Source organism: Manis pentadactyla, chromosome 10, assembly GCF_030020395.1.
Source record: "Manis pentadactyla isolate mManPen7 chromosome 10, mManPen7.hap1, whole genome shotgun sequence".
Lineage (NCBI taxonomy): Eukaryota > Metazoa > Chordata > Mammalia > Pholidota > Manidae > Manis > Manis pentadactyla.
In genome coordinates this window covers 76,841,640-76,865,070 of record NC_080028.1, presented here as the reverse complement: position 1 = coordinate 76,865,070, position 23,431 = coordinate 76,841,640, and the positions used below count along the sequence as shown (strand labels likewise).

At 42.7% G+C, this 23,431-nt stretch overlaps 1 protein-coding gene across 1 annotated transcript; it reads left to right on the top strand.

The window, feature by feature from the left end:
- The first annotated feature begins 18 nt into the window (after positions 1 to 18).
- Positions 19 to 23,357, top strand: PDZD9 (PDZ domain containing 9). The gene is made up of 5 exons (XM_057487975.1): positions 19 to 470; positions 5,455 to 5,677; positions 7,428 to 7,677; positions 17,607 to 17,796; positions 22,208 to 23,357. Exons 1-5 carry the CDS (start codon positions 19 to 21, stop codon positions 22,608 to 22,610), a joined length of 1,518 nt encoding a protein of 505 aa, XP_057343958.1. The 3' UTR covers positions 22,611 to 23,357.
- Positions 23,358 to 23,431: the final 74 nt, after the last annotated feature.

Here is a 23,431-nt window from a genome sequence, read left to right as displayed (position 1 = left end):
CCTCACGCCTCCCGCCCCATGGGCCGCCGCCGGGGCCCGGAGTCCCCGCGCTGCCGCCTTACGCCCCCTCGGCCCCCGCGCGCCGCTCGCGCCCTCCGCGCGCCCGGGACCAGCAGCCGCGGCGCGGCCCGCACAGCCGGAACCGCCGCCCGCCCCGGAACTGCTCGGGTGTCCCGCCCCTCACCCGGAAGCGAAGCCGCGGCGCTGGCGGGGCCGGCTCCGAGTTCCCGGCCGCAGCGAGCGAAACGTATCCACCGGGCTCTGCGCCTCTGCTTGGCCGCCCGCCTCGCTGCCCGGGTTCCGAGCCCGACCGGGCTGAGGGCCCTGTCCCGTTCCCGGTCTCTTCGGCAGGCAACGCCGCCTTTTGGCTGTATTGCCAATAATAATAATAATGTTACCGTTGTTAAGGATCGTGTTTTGGTCACCAAATGCGCCTCAGCCCTTAGCCTTTCAAAGGGGGACTGGATTCGGTGGTGGTGGGGGGGGGGGGGGGGGGACGACAGCCGTCGTCACCTTGTTTCATCATTGCCGCTTTCGTGTGTCAGCCCCGGGACTGTCACTTAGGAGGTTAACTATGGCCACCTGTGGGTCAGGCAGTGTAGGTCCTGGAGGTACTGGAGTGACACGAGAGACAAGGTACTCGCTTTCTTGAAGCTTATATCCTGGTGTGGAAAAGACAGAAATACGTTTAAAACTTATCTTTAAAGTAAAGGTCACTTACTGTGTTGATCTATGAATTACATGGGGGTCTGTCTGATGGCAGAGTGGTGATACTTAGGATGGTCGGAGAAGGTTACTGAGACCGCCAGGATCATAAAGGCCTGACCTATGAAGATCTGGGCACGACCACTCCAGACAGGGAAAAGCAAGTGCAAACAGCATCAGGGGAGGGGGCAGGGAAGAGGTTGGCCTGTTCAAGGAACTGTGATATGGCCTGTTTGGCTGGAGAGTTCAATGAAAAAACCCGCAGAGGTAGGCTGAGGCCACATGTCAGGCTTTGGGGGCCGTGATAAAGAGTAAATTTTGTTCTAAGTGCATGGGGAGGGCAGTGGAGGGGTTTTAGCAGGAGAGTGACAGGATTTCTCTGTAAGAATAGCGTGGTGGGTAGGGAGGAGAGGCAAGAATGAAAGCAGGGATACCAGTTAACAGGCAAAGCAGTCCAGAAGAGAGACATGTAGCTTTAGCAAGAATGAGAATACTGAAGATGGAGAAAAATGGACAGATTTGGATTCTCTGTAGGCAGAGGGCACGACTAGCTGATAATGGGGGAAGGGTTGGAAAAAAAAGACTCAAATAACTCCTAAATTTTTGGTCTGAATAGCCAGGTGTTTGGTTATATTATTTACTGAGTTGGGGCCTGCAGAGAGGCTTAGGTTGGATGAATAAACAGAAAAAACAAAATACTGACACAATTTGTTAGCAATACAGATGATCTATCTATGTACAATATTGCTCTCTAGTGGAGGTTTCATATTATTTCATGACTCATGGACCAAATCACTATTACCCTGACTTTGGATCAAGCTCTTCTCTTTCTCAGACAGTCCCCCATGCTAAAAATAGAAGAGACACTAATTTTCTCCTCAAATGCTACCTAGGTCATCTCTAGAAAGACCTGGAAGAATGACATCTGTCTATATTTTTGGACGCCTTTATGTCTACAAAACTCAGCAAGTTTCAAATTCCACCAAATCCAACAGCCTTGCAGAAATTCAGAGGGTTGTCAGGGTTGCCACATAGACTGGGTAAGAGTAGATTTGATGATTAGGTTACTAGTCTATCAACTTTCCTGAGAAAACATTGGTATCTTGGGGGGAAGAATTTTTTTAAAATTATGATACCATTTGTTTTTCCTCTGCCACAGAAATTGGCACAAGCTGATTTATATATTCCAGGGATTCAGATATGCATATAATACTACTGCATGAGGTCTTTACTTTTGTTTAAGTACTAAAGAAGTGTGATACGGAGTCATGTTCTTGGCTTCTTGTCTAATGTTTCTATTGTCCAGAATAGAAGAAACTCCAACTACACAGTTCTGAATAATGTCCGCTATTGGGCAGTTAATGAGAATCCTAGGGTGAAATGTTGCAGCAGTTTGCCTATTCAAGCTCCAGCTACGTGGAATGATGTGACTTGATTCTTATGTATAAAAATACAAGTATAAATTTCTCCTTCAATCCAGGCAGTACTTCCCAGTGCCTGGTGCCTCTGCCCCTCCACAAAAGGTTCTGGATATAAGATTAAAGCATAAAAACAGCTAGTATGGAGTTTAAAATTTTTAAACGTTTTTTACTAGATTTAAGGTTGCACGTTGCTATGATAACAGTCACCTATCTCCTTTGTTCTTACTCACCAGGAGTGGGATGAGAGGGGTGGACAGGGACCAAATACTGTGTTTACCATTTCCCATTAATCCTGTTTTTAGCTCCACATCTCATCCTTGTCTTCCAACACACCTGGTGTTCTAAAGTTCCAACTGTCTCTTGGATCTAAGGACCAGATTAGGTCCCTTCTTCTCTGTATCTGTCCGGATTTTAGTAGAAGAAAACCCTAGTGGTTAGAGAGAGGTGGTGTGATGTTGTAAAAAGAATGCAGAACCATATTCTAGTCTCATCCCTGCTGACTTGAATTTGGGAAAAGTCACGTCACCTCTCTGGGCCTTTTTCCCCCATTAGACCTAACAGGCTCCCATAGTCAGGCACTCTGCTTCAGTGATAGAACCTCTCTATCCTTTCACTCCTAAACAAAGCAGCTGGGACGTTTTCTATTTAGACTGCTTAAGGCAGGAAGTCTTTGGGTATCCAGAAGAATACAGAAGGCCCCCAGGAGGAAGTTATGCTGGCAGCCTGAAGTCATAAATAGCTATTCTGTGGCTGTTAAAGGGCTCTGAGCATGGCATGCTTTATTGTGATGGATGGTAGGCCTTGGCCCAGCAGAAGCTGAATCCAGATGGGACCTCAGGGAAAGCTGTGGAGAGGACTGTGCAGTCACTCTTGTCTTTAGTGAGTATCTTTGGCCTGACAGGACAAAGAACACAGTGCCTCCCTGGGGTCTAGTTTACCCTGCAGGCCAAGAGAGTGTGGTGGATGCACCACAGAGTGTACCCGGGGTTCCTGGGATTATATAAGACCAGAGAGCTAAACCCAGAGAGTAGCAGCTTGTACCTTGGGCTCAAATCTCATTTAGTCTCATGGATTGGGTTCCAGTGGATCTGACTTGGAGAAGAGATCATTGATTGTGTGCAGCAAGTTTATTAGGGAGTGTTCCCAGGATGAACTGTGAGGGAAGGGAAGGAGGCAGGACTGAGCACAGGGAGCGGTCTGGCTGCAGTCACAGGAGGCTTTGGCCGACCCTGGGGAGCTCCAAAGCGGTACGGCTGTTCCAACTTTTTCTGGTGGGCATCTTTTCCCATGGGAAACTTCTAAAAGGAAGGTTAGTAGGACAAACTACAGCTCCCACTGCTGCTGTGGCTCATCTTGGAGCATAACTGACATACTCATTGCTTTCTTGCCTCCTGTCTGTCCTAGATTCCCTCACCTTCTATTAGCACCTTGGGTAGTCTAGGTAGCTGATGGAGTGGGGTGGCCTGCACCTCCAGCCCTGAAGAGTCTGAGCCCCCTGGTTGCCATGTACTTCTCAGGCTGTGGCTGCTCTGTTTGTCCATTTACTGTGAAAATAGGGCAAAGAAGTACTAGGAGACACCCAGATGGATCATGTGGGCACCAAACCATTCCATTTTACTACTGGTGAAGAATTGAACAATCTTAGTGCTTCCCTGTGCTCAAGGCTACCTACACTCTCCTTCTTGGGATGGGGCTTATTATCTGGGCAGTGGGTCATCCAGCTCCAAATCCCACCTTAGCATCAGACCATTCCTGACACTAGCTGTTGCAGGTTGGGTTTTCTAGGAAACCCTTCACCGCTGGGAGTTTACTGGGGAGTGCTCTTAGGACCCACACCTGTGGGGAGAAGGAAGGAAGCCAAGCTGGCAGAGGGAGACGTTGGGTTGTAGTGTAGCCACAGGAGGAGCTTAGTGGACCCTGTAGGAGCTCTGAAGGTGGGGTGGGGGCCCAGAGTTGTTGGAGCTGGGCTGAGGGAACCAGGTGTTTCACCCTGCATTGACCAGTCACTGGATACTAGCTGCCAGTGTGACCTTGGGCAAGGAGCTTCCTTCAGCTAGCAGTAGGGGTGGGGTGCAGGGGTTGGAGTAAGTCCTTCAGTCTTGAAGGGGGATCTGGGTAGCAAGACCCAGCATCCATGACACAGTTCATATTCTTCTATTCCACCAACCAGGGTACCCTTGGCGTCTGCTCTATGGCGTTTTCAGCCTGGGATGGAGGGGAGGTGGATGGACCTGCTGTGTTCCAGGCACTAATATACTCCCTCACAGAACGTTGACAACTAATGTGCTTTATGTCCATAGACTGTCACCATTCCTTGATAGGAAAATGGGGGGAAAGCCTGCACTTTATGACAGAATTAATTTGGGATCTGGGCAGATGCCTTGCCTGACTGTTTAGAAGAGGAAACAGGTGATCTATCACAAAAAACCACCTGCCAGAGACTCCTTCAGGTTGAGAATAGTGGTGAATAGGCCGACTCTGTTCACTGCCCTGTCAGTGTCTGCAACACGGGATTTATCCAACCAGAAATCTGCCCTGGTTTATTGTCTGGGTAAAGCCAGAGAAAAAGAATAAGCTGCAGCCTGCCCAGATTTTCCATGGAAATCTTTGCACAGTGCCTGACTCCTAATAGGTGCTTGATTACTGTTTGTTGAAGGCATGAATGTAGGTGCTTAGCCTCTCAGTTTTATCAGAGTGGGGATAACAACAGGACCTGCCTCATTACATTGTTTTCTGTTTCTTCTAGAACTTATGTTTGTTTTCCTAAAACTGTTGCCTTCATCTGTTTCTAAAATTGAAGTTCCAAGAGGCTAGAGCTCTTGTTTGTCTTATCTAGTGTTGTGTCCCCAGCATCAGCAAAAACCACAGAGCGGGTTTCCATTAAATATTTGTTGTATAAGTGAATGTGTGAGGGAGGAAGGATTATTTTGGGAAAAAAGGAAGAATTAATTCCTCTCCTAATCGTGACTCATTTTTTTCTGGCCACCCTTGGCCTTTCCTCATTCAAAACATCCATGAAAAAGTGTAGTTCCAAAGTAGTTGGAGCTGTAAATGCCTAAGTATTTTAAAATGCCATTATTGGGAGAGCAGCAGGGACGTCTGCGCTGTTCTGTGATCTAGCTGTGACCTTCCTCTGTGGACCACATTTTTGAGACACCCTCCTCTGTTTCCTCCACCCTCTCCATTTCAGTATTTTCCCAAGAATGGATGACGAACCTACTGTGAGCTCGGCACTGTGCTAGTTCCCTCAGAAGCTTTGCTTTTCTCCACCAACATTTTGACACTCTCCATTTTCCAGGACCCACTAAAGCTTTGCCGGTGACCACAGGGCTGCAGCCTCAAGTCCGGGCGTCGCCGCCGCAGCGCCCCCTGGCGTCCCTCCTCGGGGTAGCGCCCTCAGTGGTAGCCCTGCAGTGCGCTGTCTCCTCCAGGGTTCCCAGCAGTTGGGCGTTGGACGGATTCTAGCCTCGGTTAGGGTAGGATGGGGAGGGGCTCCTGAGCGGCCTGCTCTCCCGGGGTTATGGAGGAGGGCTTCTACAAACGCGGAAAAGGTAACTGAGGAGCGGGGAGAGGGTGGTGCCTTGGGACCAAGCCTTCCTCACTTCTTCTGTAAAATGGGAATGTCACATTCTTGGCCTGGGAGATAGCCTCTTGCCATCATTTGTTTACTAAACTATAATTTACATACAGTAAGACCCCCCCCTTTTACTGTACAGCTCTTGAGTTTTGACAAACGCGTATCCAAGTAAAATAATCACCACCACAGTCAAGACACAGAACAGTTCGACACCCACCCCCAAATTACCTTTGCGACCAATCCCTTCTGCCACCCCAGCTCCTGACACTCCAGTCTGCTTTTCAGAGAACGTCATAAAAATGGAATCTTATGTGTCTGGCTTTTCACTTACTCCTGCTGTCTTTTGAGACTGGAATTCATAGATATCATAAGCACATTTAATATGCAAGTTGAGGTTGGAACTCAGACCCTGCCTAAGATGTCTTCTCTGTTTTCTAAATATGAAAACATGTTTTAACCTCTCAAGAACCAGAAGCTCAAGGAGGGGATGACCTGCTCCAAATCGCTCCTGTAATGTTGAAAAATCACCGAAGATGGTACCTTCTTTATACTAGGTTGCTTTATTTTCCAGGGAGCATCTGTGGTTTTGGGGCAGGTGAGGTTGGAGATAGGCAGGGGTGCTTGCTTGGACAGAAGGGTCATGAAACTGGCCATCTGCCTGAGCTGGGGTGGGGGTGGAGGGGTGGGAAGCAGGAGAAGCCCCACTCAGTAGTGGGCCCCAAAATACCACAGTCACATGGATTTGGCGAGTAGCAGTTTGTCACTTATCCTTAAGTAGTGTGTGTGTGTGAAATGCTGGAAAAGTGTGAAAACAAATCTCCTCAGAAGCTTCAATGTGTACTGAACACAACTCTCCTCAGAAGTTTCCTCTTGGGAACATAACTTGTTTTGAGTTACTCCTCAGTCTCTGAAACTTTTCTAGTGAGATTTAGTGCTATAGGAAACATATCTCAACCCCTCCCACTACCCACTATCCCAGATTTTCCTCCCAAATATCTGTCTCCACTGTCATTGCCAACCTTCTTGGGTGACTGCAGAAACTCTTTCATTTTCCACTTCCACTGGGGACCCCACAGTCCACATTCCACACAGCAGCCAGAGGGGTTTTTAAGTACAGACCAACCGTACTGTGTCCTGCTTCAGTGGCTTCTAAGGTTTTCCGGTCAGGTAAACCCGTTCAGCAGCCCGGCAGCCGGCCTTGCTCTGTCTGCCCCTTGCTGTTCTCCTCCACAGTCTTTCTTTTCTGCTTCAGAACCTTGAGCTAATTAGCTGCCTCTCACCCTCCCTTGCCCATGTATTTCCTATTGGGCCTTTGGACCTCAATTCAAATTTTACCTCTGTGAAGCCTGACCTGCCTTCCCCACAGGAAACCTTGGCTTTCTGTTGGTCACCCTCAAAGCAACCTATACTTTTCCTTTGCAGAATGTGTTACAGTTTGCTATCCAATGTTTATGTGACTGATACCTGTCTCCTCCACTAGGCTGGAAGATCCATGAGGGCAAGAAACACTGCTGTTTTCCTAGTACACTGCCTGCCTCAGTGTTTGTTGAGTGGATGGATAATAATTAACATTGATTAAGCATTCACAGTGTGCTAGGCACTGTGCAAAAGCCCTTGAATTATCTCATTTAATTCTTGTAACAATCCTCCGAGGCGGACATTTTATTATCCCCACTTTACTGATAACAAAACTGAGGAATAGAGAGGTGAAGTAACTCTCCCAGGGGTCTGCTTTTAGAACCTGTGACTGTGGTCTAGGTGAAGCACTAAAAGAAATCTCCCTCTTTTTCTTAGAAAGACAAATCAACCTTAAGGTCAAGCCTTCTGTACACAACTTGAGCAAAACTCAGCAGACCAATCTCACTGTGGGCAGCCTGGGACTAGGCCTGATAATCATCCAGCATGGGCCCTATCTCCAGATCACCCACCTCATCAAGAAGGGGGCTGCAGCCGGCGATGGAAAACTCCAGCCAGGTGACTGTGGGTTTCCCCATGCCTCTCAACCACCCACACTTGGCCTCCCTCCCCTCTGCCTCAGGGAGAGTCTGGTTATTTAGTTTCAGTGTAACCATGATGATGATAACAACATTGAAAGCTTCCTGTGGGCAATCCAGTTGCTATCACTTATATAACCCTCATTGTTGTGCATATTTATTCATTGAATTATTAGAATAACCTTCTAGGTAGGAACTATTATTATCATTCCCCTTTTACAGGTGAGAAAACTGAGGCTCAGGGTGATTGAGTTCCTTGTCCAAGTTCACCCCCACCTAGCACGTGGGATACAAACACAGGCACAGTGTGATTTCAGTTTATGGCCCTGTGAATAAAGATGTCTTCTTTTGTAGGCAGTATTAATCATCATTAACATTTAGATTCATGATCTCAGTTTACCCTCCTGACATTCCCTGAGTTGGTTCTGCATGAAACCACCTTACAGATGAGGAATCAGATATTTACTAAGTTTTCCTTGGTCACACCAAGCAGGGATTTGAACCCTCTCTTAGACTCCAGAGCCCAAAAGTTTTATCAATACTGCCCTGCTTCTTGTCTTTGAGTGAAAGAATCTTCCATCCAGGTCAAGGCATGTTTTTCTAGGGCTGCTGTGAGACCAGAGAGAGGCACTCAGAGAGGCACAAGGGCTTGTAATGTAGTGAGAAGAAAAAACCATTTGGTGTTAGCTGGCCTGAATTCAGGCCCAGGCTCTACCACTGGTAGTTCTGAACTTGGACAAAGTCACTTTACCTTCCAGGCCTCAGTCACCTCATCTCTAAATTGGGATAATACTTTTGTCAGAGGCTGCTAGGATTTGGTAATTTTTATTAAAGTGCTTTGAATACTATAATTATATGAGAATATTGCTAATCATTTCTCTTAGGCTGCTCTTAGACTCTAGACTTGTCTTTTTTTTAAAAATAAAAATGATTAGACTACAGGGGTCCCAGTGGATTAAACCACTAGTTTGCTAAACTCTGGTTATCTATTAGAGTCACCTGGGGAGCTTTTAAAACTAAGATGACAGGGCTCCATCTCCTGAGAGGTTCTGATCTGGGGTTGAGGACAGGGCAGTTCATGGTTTAAAAACTACTTAGGTGATTCTAATTGCAGCCAAGGTTAGAATCAGTAGATTAAAAAAGAAAATAGGTAAATGATGCTGTTATGAAACAATTTACCTTACCTTAAATAAAATCCAAGGCATTTTCTCCACATTATCATTACTTGGTGCTGGGAAACAAACTGTCAGAAAGAGACTCACGGACTTTTCAAACCCAAAAACTCCAGGACAGGTCCCATGAGCTTTTCTGGTTGTCTCCTCAGCTTTCTGGGATCAGGTGACAGATGTTAGTTGATAACCAGGGTGCACGCTTGCTTGAATGGGACAGAAGTATGCTATTGTGCACATGAAACAGAATCTCATGGTGGGCCTACTGTTAGTGGGCTCTTGGAGGTCAAAGCAATTTTGAATTCATCTTTTAAATCCAGAAATTACTATATCACAGGCACATTTATTATGTCTGTGTTTCATAAATGAGTATTTGTCCCAGGCATTGTGCAAACTTTTCCCCTATTATCTAATTTAATCTTTGCAACACTCCTGGAAGGAAAACAAAATATAGAGGTTTAGAGACATGAAGTAAGTTGTTCAAAATAGAGCTCAGTGGGTGGTCAGAGCTGGGACTTGAACCCAGGCCTACAAAGAAAGGTCATACCTTTAAACTTTCACTAGAAATGAGATTTCAATACAGAGGAAGTCCAGAGTCCCGAATCTCTTCATGTCAAGTCAGCCACTTCCTTCAGGGTCTAGGTTTCAAAGACTGTAGTTCAGTCTTTAAAAGTGATTTCCAGATTTTGAGAGGTGATAGTCCCAGAAACCTGCTATTTTTTTTACCCCATTGTCTCCCAGACCCATTATTCTTCATCTATGTGCTTTAAATCTCCCTCCTTTGTTGTTTCTTATTAGGGTTTCATCTTGATCTAATTTATTTAGTTTATTCTGGCTAAACTTTAAGTTCCTCTTGACCAGTAATGCTGTAACACACTCGAATATCCACAGTCTTAAGAAATTAATACAGCTTTGAAGGCAAATACAAGTCATGGAGGGTTCTGACTCTTACCAGGCCATATTCATTCATACCTGCTATGTGTGGTATCCTGCGAGGCACTGGGGTGTAATGGTGAGCCAAACAGATGTGGTCTCTAACCACATGGAGCATATGGAACTTACACACTAGTAAGGAGAGGCGGAAAAATATCAAGTCTATTTTTCAGTAGTGTCTTGGCTGCTGCAAAGCTGATTTAATATATAGGTAGTCAAACAAAGCTTATATAATGTGGTTCCTACTGCCCACTGAAACAGAAAAAAAGTGTAATGAGATTGGTATTAATAAACACCAAATTGGTGTTTCTTTATGAAGGGTAATGTTAATATCTATTGTCAAAGTAATTACATTCATACAATGACGTTTGGTTTACAGCCAGAATGGTCATGGAGTTAAGCTGTTTATTTTCTGTCTTCATGATAAAAGTTGCCCTTCAACAACATAATTAAGCAGAATGCCAAGCCATAGCTTTTAGCTGTCAACACTCCTTTTAACATAAGACAAGCACACTCATCCAGTGAGGTTGTGGGGCCATTTGTGCTTCACCTCTGTGGAATGAACAGCTGTTCAGCAACACAATCTGCAGGTGGCTGAGGGAAGGCTTGTTTCAATTTCATTCTTGACTTAGTTTTGGACACTTGCTTTTACCCCCAGCTACTACTCTTAAAGACCAAAGTAGGTTTTCTCCACCCTTCTCAGTATTCATTTCTCTTTTGTTTTTTTTAGTTTCTACATTTTTTTTTGTTATCATTAATCTACAATTACATGAAGAACATTATGTTTACTAGGGTCCCCCCTTCACCAAGTCCCCCCAACAAACCCCATTACAACATCAGCCTAGGAAGATGTTGTAGAATCACTACTTGTCTTCTCTGTGTTGCACAGCCCTCCCCCCACATTATACATGCTAATCATAATACCCCCTTTCTTTTTCCCCTGCCCTTATCCCTCCCTTCCCACCCATCTTCCCCAGTCCCTTTCCCTTTGGTAACTGTTAGTCCATTGTTGGGTTCTGTGAGTCTGCTGCTGTTTTGTTCCTTCAGTTTTTCTTTGTTCTTATACTCCACATATGAGTGAAATCATTTGGTACTTGTCTTTCTCCACCTGGCTTATTTCACTGAGCATAATACCCTCTAGCTCCATCCATGTTGTTGCAAATGGTAGGATGTTTTCTTCTTATGGCTGAATAATAGTCCATTGTGTATATATATAAGAATACCACATCTTCTTTATCCATTCATCTACTGATGGACACTTAGGTTGCATCCATTTCTTGGCTATTGTAAATAGTACTGCGATAAACATAGGGGTGCATCTGTCTTTTTCAAACTGGGCTGCTGCATTCTTAGGGTAAATTCCTAGAAGTGGAATTCCTGGGTCAAATGGTATGTCTATTTTGAGCATTTTGAGGAACCTCCATACTGCTTTCAACAATGACTGAACTAATTTACGTTCCCACCAGCAGTGTAGGAGGGTTCCACTTTCTCCACAACCTTGCCAACATTTGTTGTTGTTTGTCTTTTGGATGGTAGCCATCCTTATTGGTGTGAGGTGATATCTCATTGTGGTTTTAATTTGCATTTCTCTGATGACTAGCGATGTGGAGCATCTTTTCATGTGTCTGTTGGCCATCTGAATTTCTTCTTAGGAGTACTGTCTCCTTAGCTCCTCTGCCCATTTTTTAATTGGATAATTTGCTTTTTGTTGAGGTGCATGAGCTCTTTATATATTTTGGATGTCAACCCTTTATCGGATCTGTCATTTATGAATATATCCTCCCATACTGTAGGGTACCTTTTTGTTCTGTTGATGGTGTCCTTTGCTGTACAGAAGCTTTTCAGCTTGATATAGTCCCACTTGTTCATTTTTGCTTTTGTTTCCCTTGCCCGGGGAGATATGTTCATGAAAAAGTCGCTCATGTTTATGTCCAAGAAACTTTTGCCTATGTTTTTTCTAAGAGTTTTATGGTTTCATGACTTACATTCAGGTCTTTGATCCATTTAGAATTTACTTTTGTGTATGGGGTGAGACAGTGATCCAGTTTCATTCTCTTACATGTAGCTGTCCAGTTTTGCCAGCACCATCTGTTGAAGAGACTGTCATTTCCCCACTGTATTTCCATGGCTCCTTTATCGTATATTAATTGACCATATATGTTTGGGTTAATGTCTGGAGTCTCTATTCTGTTCCACTGGTCTGTGGCTCTGTTCTTGTGCCAGTACCAAATTGTCTTGATTACTGTGGCTTTGTAGTAGAGCTTGAAGTTGGGGAGTGAGATCCCCCCAACTTTATTTTTCCTTCTCAGGATTGCTTTGGCTATTCGGGGTCTTTGGTGTATCCACATGAATTTTTGAACTATTTGTTCCAGTTCGTTGAAGAATGTTGTTGGTAATTTCATAGGGATTGCATCAAATCTGTATATTGCTTTGGGCAGGATGGCCATTCTGACAATATTAATTCTTCCTAGCCAAGAGCATGGGATGAGTTTCCATTTGTTAGTGTCCTCTTTAATTTCTCTTAAGAGTGTCTTATAGTTTTCAGGATATAGGTCTTTCACTTCCTTGGTTAGGTTTATTCCTAGGTATTTTATTCTTTTTAAAGCAATTGTGAGGGGAATTGTTTTCCTGACTTCTCTTTCTGTTGGTTCATTGTTAGTGTTTAGGGAAGCCACAGATTTCTGTGTGTTAATTTTGTATCCTGCAACTTTGCTGTATTCCGTTATCAGTTCTAGTAGTTTTGGAGTGGAGTCTTTAGGGTTTCTATGTACAAGGTCATGTCCTCTGCAAATAGTGACAGTTTGACTTCTTCTTTACCAATCTGGATTCCTTGTATTTCTTTGTTTTGTCTAATTGCTGCGGCTAGGACCTCCAGTACTATGTTGAATAACAGTGGGGAGAGTGGGCATCCCTGTTTTGTTCCCGATCTCAGAGGAAAAGCTTTCAGCCTCTTGCTGTTCAGTATGATGTTAGCTGTGGGTTTATCATATATGGCCTTTATTATGTTGAGGTACTTGCCCTCTATACCCATTTTGTTGAGAGTTTTTATCATGAATGGATGTTGAATTTTGTCGAATGCTTTTTCAGCATCTATGGATATGATCATGTGGTTTTTGTCCTTCTTTTTGTTTATGTGGTGGATGACGTTGATGGATTTTCAAATATTGTACCATCCTTGCATCCCTGGGATGAATCCCACTTGGGCATGGTGTATGATCCTTTTGATATATTTTTGAATTCGGTTTGCTATTATTTTGTTGAGTATTTTTGCATCTATGTTCATCAGGGATATTGGTCTGTAATTTTCTTTTTTGGTGGGGTCTTTGCCTGATTTTGGTATTAGAGTGATGATATTGCATAGAATGAGTTTGGGAGTATTCCCTCCTCTTCTATTTTTTGGAAAACTTTAAGGAGAATGGGTATTATGTCTTCTCTGTATGTCTGATAAAATTCCAAGGTAAATCCATCTGGCCCAGGGGTTTTGTTCTTGGGTAGTTTTTTGATTACCACTTCAATTTTGTTGGCTGGTAATCGGTCTGTTTAGATTTTCTGCTTCTTTCTGGGTCAGCCTTGGAAGGTTGTATTTTTCTAGGAAGTTGTCCATTTCTTCTAGGTTTCCCAGCTTGTTAGCATATAGGTTTTCATAGTAGTCTCTAATAATTCTTTGTATTTCTGTGGAGTCTTTTGTGATTTTTCCTTTCTCGTTTCTGATTCTGTTGATGTTTGTTGATTCTCTTTTTCTCTTAATATGTTTGGCTAGAGGCTAATCTATTTTATTTATTTTCTCAAAGAACCAGCTCTTGGTTTCATTGATTTTTTTCTATTGTTTTATTCTTCTCAATTTTATTTCTTCTTTTATCTTTATTATGTCCCTCCTTCTGCTGACTTTAGGCCTCATTTGTTCTTCTTTTTCCAATTTTGATAATTGTGACATTAGACTATTCATTTGGGATTGTTCTTCCTTCTTTAAGTATGCCTGGATTGCTGTATACTTTCCTCTTAAGACTGCTTCACTGCGTCCCACAGAAGTTGGAGCTTTGTGTTGTTGTTATCATTTTTTCCATTTATTTCTTGATCTCTATTTTAATTTGGTCATTGATCCATTGATTATTTAGGAGCATGTTGTTGAGCCTCCATGTGTTTGTGAGCCTTTTTGCTTTCTTTGTACAATTTATTTCTAGTTTTATGCCTTTGTGGTCTGAAAAGTTGGTTGGTAGAATTTCAGTCTTTTGGAATTTACTGAGGCTCTTTTTGTGGCCTAGTATGTGGTCTATTCTGGAGAATGTTCCATGTGCAGTTGAGAAGAATGTGTGTCCTGTTGCTTTTGGATGTACAGTTCTATAGACGTCTATTAAGTTCATTGGTTCTAGTGTGTTGTTCAGTGCCTCCGTGTCGTTACTTATTTTCTGTCTGGTGGATCTGTCCTTTGGAGTGAGTGGCGTGTTGAAGACTCCTAAAATGAATGCATTGCATTCTATTTCCTTCTTTAGTTCTGTTAGTATTTGTTTCACATATGCTGGTGCTCCTGTGTTGGGTGCATATACATTTATACTGGTTATATCCTCTTGTTGTACTGAGCCCTTTATCATTATGTAATGTCCTTCTTTGTCTCGTTACTTTCGTTTTGAGGTCTATTTTGTCTGATACTAGTATTGCAACACCTGCTTTTTTCTCCCTGTTTTTTGCATGAAATATCTTTTTCTATCCCTTGACTTTTAGTCTGTGCATGTCTTTAGGTTTGAGGTGAGTTTCTTGTAAGCAGCATATAGATGGGTCTTGCTTTTTAATCCATTCCATTATTCTGTGTCTTTTGATTGGTGCATTCAGTCCATTTGCATTTAGGGTGATTATTGAAAGATATGTACTTATTGCCATTTCAGGCCTTAGATTTTTGGTTATCAAAGGTTCAAGATTAGCTTCTTTAGTATCTTACTGTCTAACCTACCTCGCTTATTGAGCTGTTATAAACACCGTCTGGTGATTCTTTATTTCTCTCCCTTCTTATTCCTCCTCCTCCATTCTTTATATGTTGGTTGTTTCATTCTGTGTTCTTTTGTGTTTCCTTTAACTGCTTTTGTGGGTAGTTGATTTTATTTTTTGCCTTTAGTTAGTATTTGGTTGGTCTGCTTTCTTTGCTGTGATTTTATTTTCTCTGGTGACATCTACTTAGTCTTAGGAGTGCTCCCATCCAGAGCAGTCCCTCTAAAATACCCTGTAGAGGTGGTTTGTGGGAGGCAAATTCCCTCAACTTTTGCTTGTCTGGGAATTGTTTAATCCCTCCTTCATATTTAAATGATAATCATGCTGGATACAGTATTCTTGGTTCAAGGCCCTCTGTTTCATTGCATTAAATATATCACGCTGTTCTCTTCTGGCCTGTAGGGTTTCTGTTGAGAAGTCTGATAATTTGCCTGATGAGTTTTCCTTGTAGGTGACCTTTTTCCTTTTTCTAGCTGCCTTTAAAACTCTGTCCTTGTCCTTGATCTTTGCCATTTTAATTATTATGGGTCTTGGTGTTGTCCTCCTTGGGTCCCTACTGTTGGAAGTTCTGTGTGCTTCCGTGGTGTGATCGATTATTTCCTCCCCCAATTTTGGGAAGTTCTCAGCAATTATTTCTTCAAAGACACTTTCTATCCCTTTTTCTCTCTCTTCTTCTTCTGGTACCCCTATAATGCAGATATTGTTCCTTTTGGATTGGTCACACAGGTCTCTTAATATTGTTTCATTCCTAGAGATCCTTTTATCTCTCTCTGCGTCAGCTTCTATGCGTTCCTGTTCTCTGGTTTCTATTCCATCAATGGCCTCTTGCATCTTATCCATTCTGCTTATAAATCCTTCCATATATTGTTTCATTTCTGTAATCTCCCTCCGGACGTCATCCCTTACCTCTTGCATATTTCTCAGCAGCTCCGTCAGCATGGTTATGACCTTTATTTTGAATTCTTTTTCAGGAAGATTGGTTAGGTCTATCTCCTTCTCTGGGCTTGACTCTGCGATTTTGGTCTGTATCAAATTCTTCTGCCTTTTCATGGTGATAGAGGTAGTTGTGCAGAGCTGGCGCGTGTGTCGGCTGGGAGAATGTCCCTTCTTGCTGGTTTGTGGCCTTCCTCTCCTGGGAGAACAGCAACCTCTAGCAGCTTGTGCTGGGCACCTGCGCGCAGATGGGGCCTCTGATTCTTGCCTAGCCGCTGTGGAGTTAAGCTCCATGGTTGTTGTGGGCGTGGCTGGCCTCAGTCTGCTGCTCCTATATGGCAGAGCTGCATCCCCTTTGCGAGGCACCTGGTTCTCACAGTTGTAGATGTAGTCTGGCTATTGTCCTGTGTCTTCTGGTCTCTCTTTTAGGAATAGTTGTATTTGTTGTATTTTCAAAATATATATAGTTTTGGGAGGAGATTTCTGCTGCTCTACTCACGCCTCCATCTTGGCTCCGCCCCCCTTCATTTCTTTTAATACCGGGAACTTTTGTTTCTGATAGGATCTAGCACTATGGAAATCTGTCCTTGTCATTCCTTGGCAGCTTCCGTGGGATCAGCATAATTCCTTACAGCGCAGTGGGGTGTGGCATCAGAGAAGGTACTTCATCTCGACTCTTCTCTGAGGTTAAGCTTCAGCTGTCTTGCAATGAGGATAATTGAGGGGTCCCTAGCTTCCTGTACGGAGAGGTAAACACAACTTTTGGGACTTCACTGGAGTCACATCATCTGATGTTAGCTATAAAGTTTCTGTTACCAACTGGCAGGATGTTAGTACAGGAAGGTCTGTTTTTAAAAAGCAACTTCTTTGTATTCCTTCCTCTCTTGCTGAAAGCCCTTGTTGCAGTCAGGGTTCTTCATTGCAAGCAACGGAAGACATTTCTGTTAAGGCACAGCATTTAGAATATTGAGTCTGACAGAATTGCCAGAAAGGCTGGAGAACCAAGCTTGGAAAGGGACGACAGAACAAAAGACCATGTATAACTGCCCCTGGAAACTGGGTGCTCCTGTCACTCCTCTGCATCTCCTGCTGCAGATTCAGTGACCCAGGTGGGAGTGCCCAATGGCTAAATCGTTTGCATGTCATTCCCTAGCTGCTAGGGGTAGGGAGGTGGGTGCAAGTGAATGGGTCTTTTTAACATCCAATTTGGGGGTCTAGGGGCTTGCTGTCAAGATGTGGCTCTCTTCCCGCCTGCTTGGGGCTCAGACACTCCATGGTTGATGGTCACGCTTCCTTCCCTTCCTGTCCAGCACTGCCCTGAAGTAGGTGACCTAGCTGTTACATCCCTTTGAGTCAACATACTCTGTATATCCATCTTAAGCTTAATTAAAGCATGCTAATTGTGCAGAATTATTTGTTCAACTAATACTGCACAAGGGTAGAAAATTAAAATGGAAGGTTTGATGTTTAATATGGTATACTTTCTTATGGAGGGCACTGGAAATTGTCAGGTAGGTAAGAGAAAGTAGGTAATTTACTCACTGAGTGGTTTTAATAGTAATAGTCATTCATTTTACTTGAAACATATTTTTAGAATCCTGAAGAATGGTTCAAATTATAAATGGCTTGTAGCCTCCATCACACCATTGTCTTCAGAATGCTATAAAAGTGTGATATGCACCATTACCCTGCTATTAAGACATATCTTGCATGCATTCTTCCTTATGCAAAGGAAACTCACATCATTGAGATGGTCATTTTTATTAAATAAAAGCTGAAGCTTGGTTTTGGTTCAAAATAAAGTAACAGTATGAACTCATACAATGAAACACCTCACAATAAAATCAGAAATGGTATGAATCTTAACTTCACTGACAGTTTTTTCCCCTCTCAGGCGATGTTCTGATTAGTGTTGGCCATGCCAATGTGTTAGGATATACTCTTCGAGAACTCTTAAAGCTTTTGCAACAGATCACCATAGGAACAGTGCTACAAATCAAGGTTTACCGAAATTTTATTGACATACCCCAAGAATGGCAAGAAATATATGATTTAATCCCTGAGACCAAATTCCCAGTAACACGGTAAGTAATTAATTTTAGGAAATCTGGGTTATACTATAGAATCCCTCAGGGTCTGTGAAGGGTCTTGGTTTAATGTGAGAATTGTCAATTGGATCTTGGAAGGATTAGTGAAACCACAATAATTCAGTGGGTTTCTAAATCCTTTTGGAATGTACAATCTGCAGGACTTGATATGAGGCAAAATGACACAGACAAGAGCCTTGAACCTGGAGTTAAGAAAAAACCATCCAATAAGAATTCTACCTGCAACATGCCCCCTTTCCCAAAGTCAGCACTTAACGTGTGCTGTGCATCCCATTTCCCACGTCTCCTGCATACTCAGCTTCTCTGGATCTTTCCCACTCACTAAGCCTTTTAAAGCCTCTACCATCTTAGCAAACCCCACAACTCCACTGTCCTGTCCCTTGACTCTAAACTTGTTGGACGAGTTGTCTTAGATGTTGCCATTTCCTAAGGAGATGCTGTGTCCCAGGCACTCTTCACTCCACTTCAGTCTATGTCTTGCTGAGGCCTCTTCCCAGGGTCACCGACAACCTTCATATTGCTAACTTCTATGGACTCTTCTCAGTCTTTATGTTGCTTGGTTTTTGAACAGCATTAGACGCTTTCCAGTCTCCCACCCCCTCTTACAGGAACATCATCTTCCCAGGCCTCTGTGATATACCACACTCCCATGATTTTCCTATTCCTTCTGGTCATTTCCTCTTGATCTCCTTTTACTCAATTTTGAAATTCCTCAAGGTGTAATCTTTTGCTCTCTTCTCTCAATCTCCTAGGTCACCTCACTGATGTCTGTTTCATTTACTATCCATATATTAGAAATTCTCAAACTGTATCATCTCCAAATTTGTACACTTAAACACCTGATATCTCCATTTGCATGTATCTCAAACCACTCAAATCCATTATGCCTAAAATCAAAAGTTAGCTCACCACTGATCTTCCAGGGCCATATCTTACTGGGGAAGTGTTTGCTTAGTTGAGCAAGTCAGAAACTTTGGGGTTGTGATTGCGTTCTCCATCTCCCTGCACCTGCTAATAATCACTTGTCATTTTACCTCCCAACTGCCTCTCACATTTGTCCACTTCCCTCTGGCCACAATCATCACCCCAGTCAGTCACCATTTGGTCTCTCAGGACCTACCCTCTCTCTTCCTTTTCTACACAGAATGATCCTTTTACAATGCAAATCTGATCAAGACATGTTCCTGCTTAAAATCTTTTAAGACCTTTTGTTTTCAGGATAAATGCAAAGCCCTTGCTGTCCAGTTTGGCTGCTGTCTGCAAGCCACTCCAGCCCCATCTCGTACCGTTCTCCCCTTCTCTCTGGCTTTCAGCTCCTTTGCTTTATGCTGCGCTTTGCTTCGGGCCCTTTGCACTTGCTCTTCTGTCGGCAACATGTTTAGGACCCTGTCATTACTCATCCTTGAAGGCTCACAGTCAAACTTTTTCCAAGGGGCTTTCCGAAGAGAAGTGTTAAACCCTGTCAGCTCCTCCTGTCATGTGCACTCACAGCATCCCGTGTAGCTCCTTCACAACACCTAACCCAATTTCAATTACATAAACTGAAATCAACTATGCTGCCATGGGAGAAGGTACACACTTGACGACAGTGACTAAGTCTGTCTTGTTTTGTTAAACCTACCACAGGACTTTCATGTGGCTGGGGGCTCGTTTACTTAGTGATTGAAAGTTGAAGTCCAGCTTTGAAGCTCAGGCAAATCATGTAAATCTTTGAGAGCTTGTTTATCTGCACAGACAGGGGCTGTTCTGAGGATCAGATACATGAGCAAGTTCTGTAGAACATGCAGTCTTTTTCTTTTAGTGACAAAAACTACGTGCTCTGATGCAAGAGTGGTCCTTACTAATTCTGATAGATTCCTGACCACTAGTTCCTGCAGCTCGGTGTCTTTGCTTATTGGGCTGGGCGCAAGGAAATACAACCAGGGACTTCACTAACACCAAAAAACAGCTCATACTGCACAGACATTACTGCAGATTCCAACCTGTGGTCCAAGGGATATATGACCCACACATGTGCTTTGCTTATTTCCTGCATTGTTTTAAGAAGCCATAAAAGCACATTACCTGTAAAGAGCAAGGAGGATATATGGGGGCTTTTCCAGGTGCCAGTAACACTCTATTTCTTGACCTGGGAGCATGGCTACCAAGGTGTTTATAATTTTTTTTCAGATTAAACCTTTTTTTTTTTTTCTGTATATTTCAGAAATTTTAAAATGAAGAATATTTGAAAAATCAGAATATGAACTTGCATTCCCACATGGTGACAGTGTACTAAAGTTGGGTAGCAAATGTCCCCTTCAGATCAGGCACAGACTGGGGAAGGTATTTTCCCCCAGTAACCAAACCAAGCCTGATTTAATTAAAAATCATTAATGGTAATAGTGGACACTTACTCATTGCTTACTATGTGGTGATGGGTGCTGCTGTACAAGCATCATACCATTTAATCCTCATGCCAATTCTTTTTATTCTGATTTTACAGAGGAGAAAACTGAAGCCCAGAGAGGTGTGTAAATTTGCCAGAGGTCATAGGCTAAGTGACACAGGTCTATCTCTAGAGCGGCAATGCACAATAAGAACTTTCTGTGATGGTGTTTAAGTATTCTGTATCTGTGTGTCCCATGTTGTAGCCACTAGCCACATGTGGCTATTAAGCACTTAATATGTGAGGATTTGCAAACTGAGGAATTTTAAATTTTATTCAAGCTTAATCAGTTTAAATTTAGCAGCCACACATAGCTGGTGGGCCCTGAATTGGGGAGCACAGCTCTTCAGCCTGAGATCTTACCATTCACTTATCAAACAACTACTAAAATACTCTCAGCATTTTAATTACAGAGTTTGAGATTCAGAATATTAAAGTCTAAGGATGGCAGATTGACTGTTCAAAAGCAAACAAGAGCCAGACACAGAATAGCACAACTCAAGTATGAGGCTAAAATCCACAGACTTCAGAACAGTATTGAATACACTGTGAATCTCTTTCTTAATTAAGCACAGTGCTTAAATCTAAGGTGTTTTAGTAACTTATGTGGAAAGGGGCAGAAGAAGGGAAAGGCTTCTTTCACAGACCTGGTATGACCTTTTTCAGGAGCAAATGGAACTGTGTGCACAATGGAGAATATTCCATATAATACTCTGGGTAGGCCTAATCGCATAAAAAACTGTTTACAGCCAACCCTGGCTTGTGGCTTTATCACCTAATGCCAGTTTAAAAGGAATCTGGTCATACCCCATCCTTTATAGTTACCTAATACACAGTTACAGAGGATACCCTTTGAAATCTGAAAACCAAGGGAACTTGAGTTTTTTTTCCACTCATGTGCTACTCAGGAAGCCCTAGGCATGTCTGAAGGCAAACTGTTCTAGTTCTGAGATCTTCCGATAATCTCATTGCATAGCCCTAAATCAAGAACCAAAGAAAATCACACAATTTAAGCCAGTGGCTCTCTGTAAAAATGAAGCAATACTATTTGGATATTATCAGAAGGGATAAACTTAGGAAAAATTGTTCAAATTCTTGGGGGCAAATAAAACAGGAACACCTCCAAGGGTATTAGTGATAGCAGTAATAATTGAGACGTTAGGAGGGGTAGGAAGAAAGTGATTTCCTATTTCCTTTGAGCAGGAAAGAATGTACCAGAGATTCATAATCACAAAGAGCTTGTGATCTGCTGGGCAACAGCACTAGGATGAAGGGGAGTAGGTGACAGACAGTATTTGTTCAGGAAAGTAATAGCAAGCTCAGGTTCTCTAGGCAGGCCTATATGAGGCCTGTAGTTGCTAGCAGACAGGATCACCCAAGTTTCAACAATCAAAAGAGCAGTTAGGGCAAGTCACAAAAAACAAAATCTTTTAAATTTTTTGGATGGCATCAGAGGTGGAATAGTGAGGAACATCTCGGTAGACATCCACATCTGTAAACTCAAAAGAGAGGCAAAGAAAGAAGCTCAGAAGAAAATAACAAGACTCAAAGATTTACCAGTGACTAACAATGTTGAATATCTGTGAGGCTCACTATTTCCTGACTTCTTTGGAGATCAGTAATATTGTTATTGCTGACCATGTGGCCCATGAGAACAGAGTTCTACAGAGGTGGTGGCCAGGGTGGAGTGAAATTAACCCACCCTTTAAGGCCTGCTAGTCTTCTGGGCAGTAGTCTGGTTTAAGTATGTGCAAAGCTTTTAAAAATAATGTGCAGTAATTTAAGGTAGAATTTGATTTACACTTAGGCTCCTAAAATGAACAATTTCAACAACAAAGAAAGGTAGTGTTAAAGCTAAATTGTATCCTATCTTTTATGAGCAGGCTGTAAGACATCTTGTTAGGGAAAAATCAAAGTTCAGGCATTAAGAATCCATTTCATTCACTATTCTCTTCATTTCAGCACAACAAAGAAAACTGAACTGGCAAAAGAAGACTCTTTCACAAGCAGCCATGAAAATGAAGATGTAATTTTAGAAAAAAAACTTACGTATTATAAATATCCACAGTCCACTGGGCATCAACCTGCAAGGAGACCAATGTCTATCTCCAAAGAATGGCATGGATACAGAAAGAAGAACCACACTCTTAGTGTGGGAAAAGACATTAACTGTGGTGTGATGGTTCATAGAGATCACAACAAAGAAGTGAGAGCCCCTGCTCCTTGCTGGACTATGATGAAGCAAGACAATGAAAGCTCCTCCTCATCCTCAGCCTCCTCGATCTCAGACGCATTTTGGCTGGAAGACTATGCCCAAGTTGAAAAGAGCAAGAAGAATCAACCTGTATCAAAAGTCAGGCAGTAGTTTGCAAATCTGTGATCACAGGAGCCTTCTTGAGAACATCCAATTTTTGTGCATTCCATGTACAGGTTTGCTATACTTACAGAAATATGTGCAGACTTACCAGTTGTCTTTTACAAATGGTAAAGCCTCCAGAGCCCGTCTCCAATGTGATATCCAAAGAATTCCTTGGGTCTCACAGGTCTCACAAACCTTATTCTCAAAACAGTAACACCATTCAGATCATTAAGACCCTCCTTTCTGAAAAGGCCTTATCTTTTAGAAAATGCAGCCGAGGAACCCAATATCAGAATGTGTGAACATAATAGAGAATTTTACTTTTTAAGGTACTACATTTTTATTTAGTTATTTAGTTTTTCTTGTTTTGTAAACTTTAAATGCCCTACTTAAAACAAGAGAAATTTTTTGGCTGGTTGTTCACATTAGAATTTTTTCCCCCCTTTTCAGCCCTACTTTTATTTTGAATGTTGGATTGATAATTATTGGAAAAAGACTGCATAGATAAACAGATGGGGAGAAGGGAGCAAATGAGAGACAGACAACTGTCACAGCAAAATAAGTCAGACATATAAAATAAAGCAGTGGGAATATAGGATTTAACTAACAGGGAATTAATATTTTTCAGAAATTACTCCTATTACAAAAAGAGGCAAAAAGGGGGGTAAAACCCAGATCATTTAATTCCTTTTACTCAAGGACTGATTTTTAACTGCTTTTAAAAAGCCGTTAATGATAATCTGGAAGTATTTACAGTGAGAGCTATTAGCCTTACTTTTTGTAGTGGCTGATGCTTCTCTATCCTATTATATTCCTGTTCTCATCTA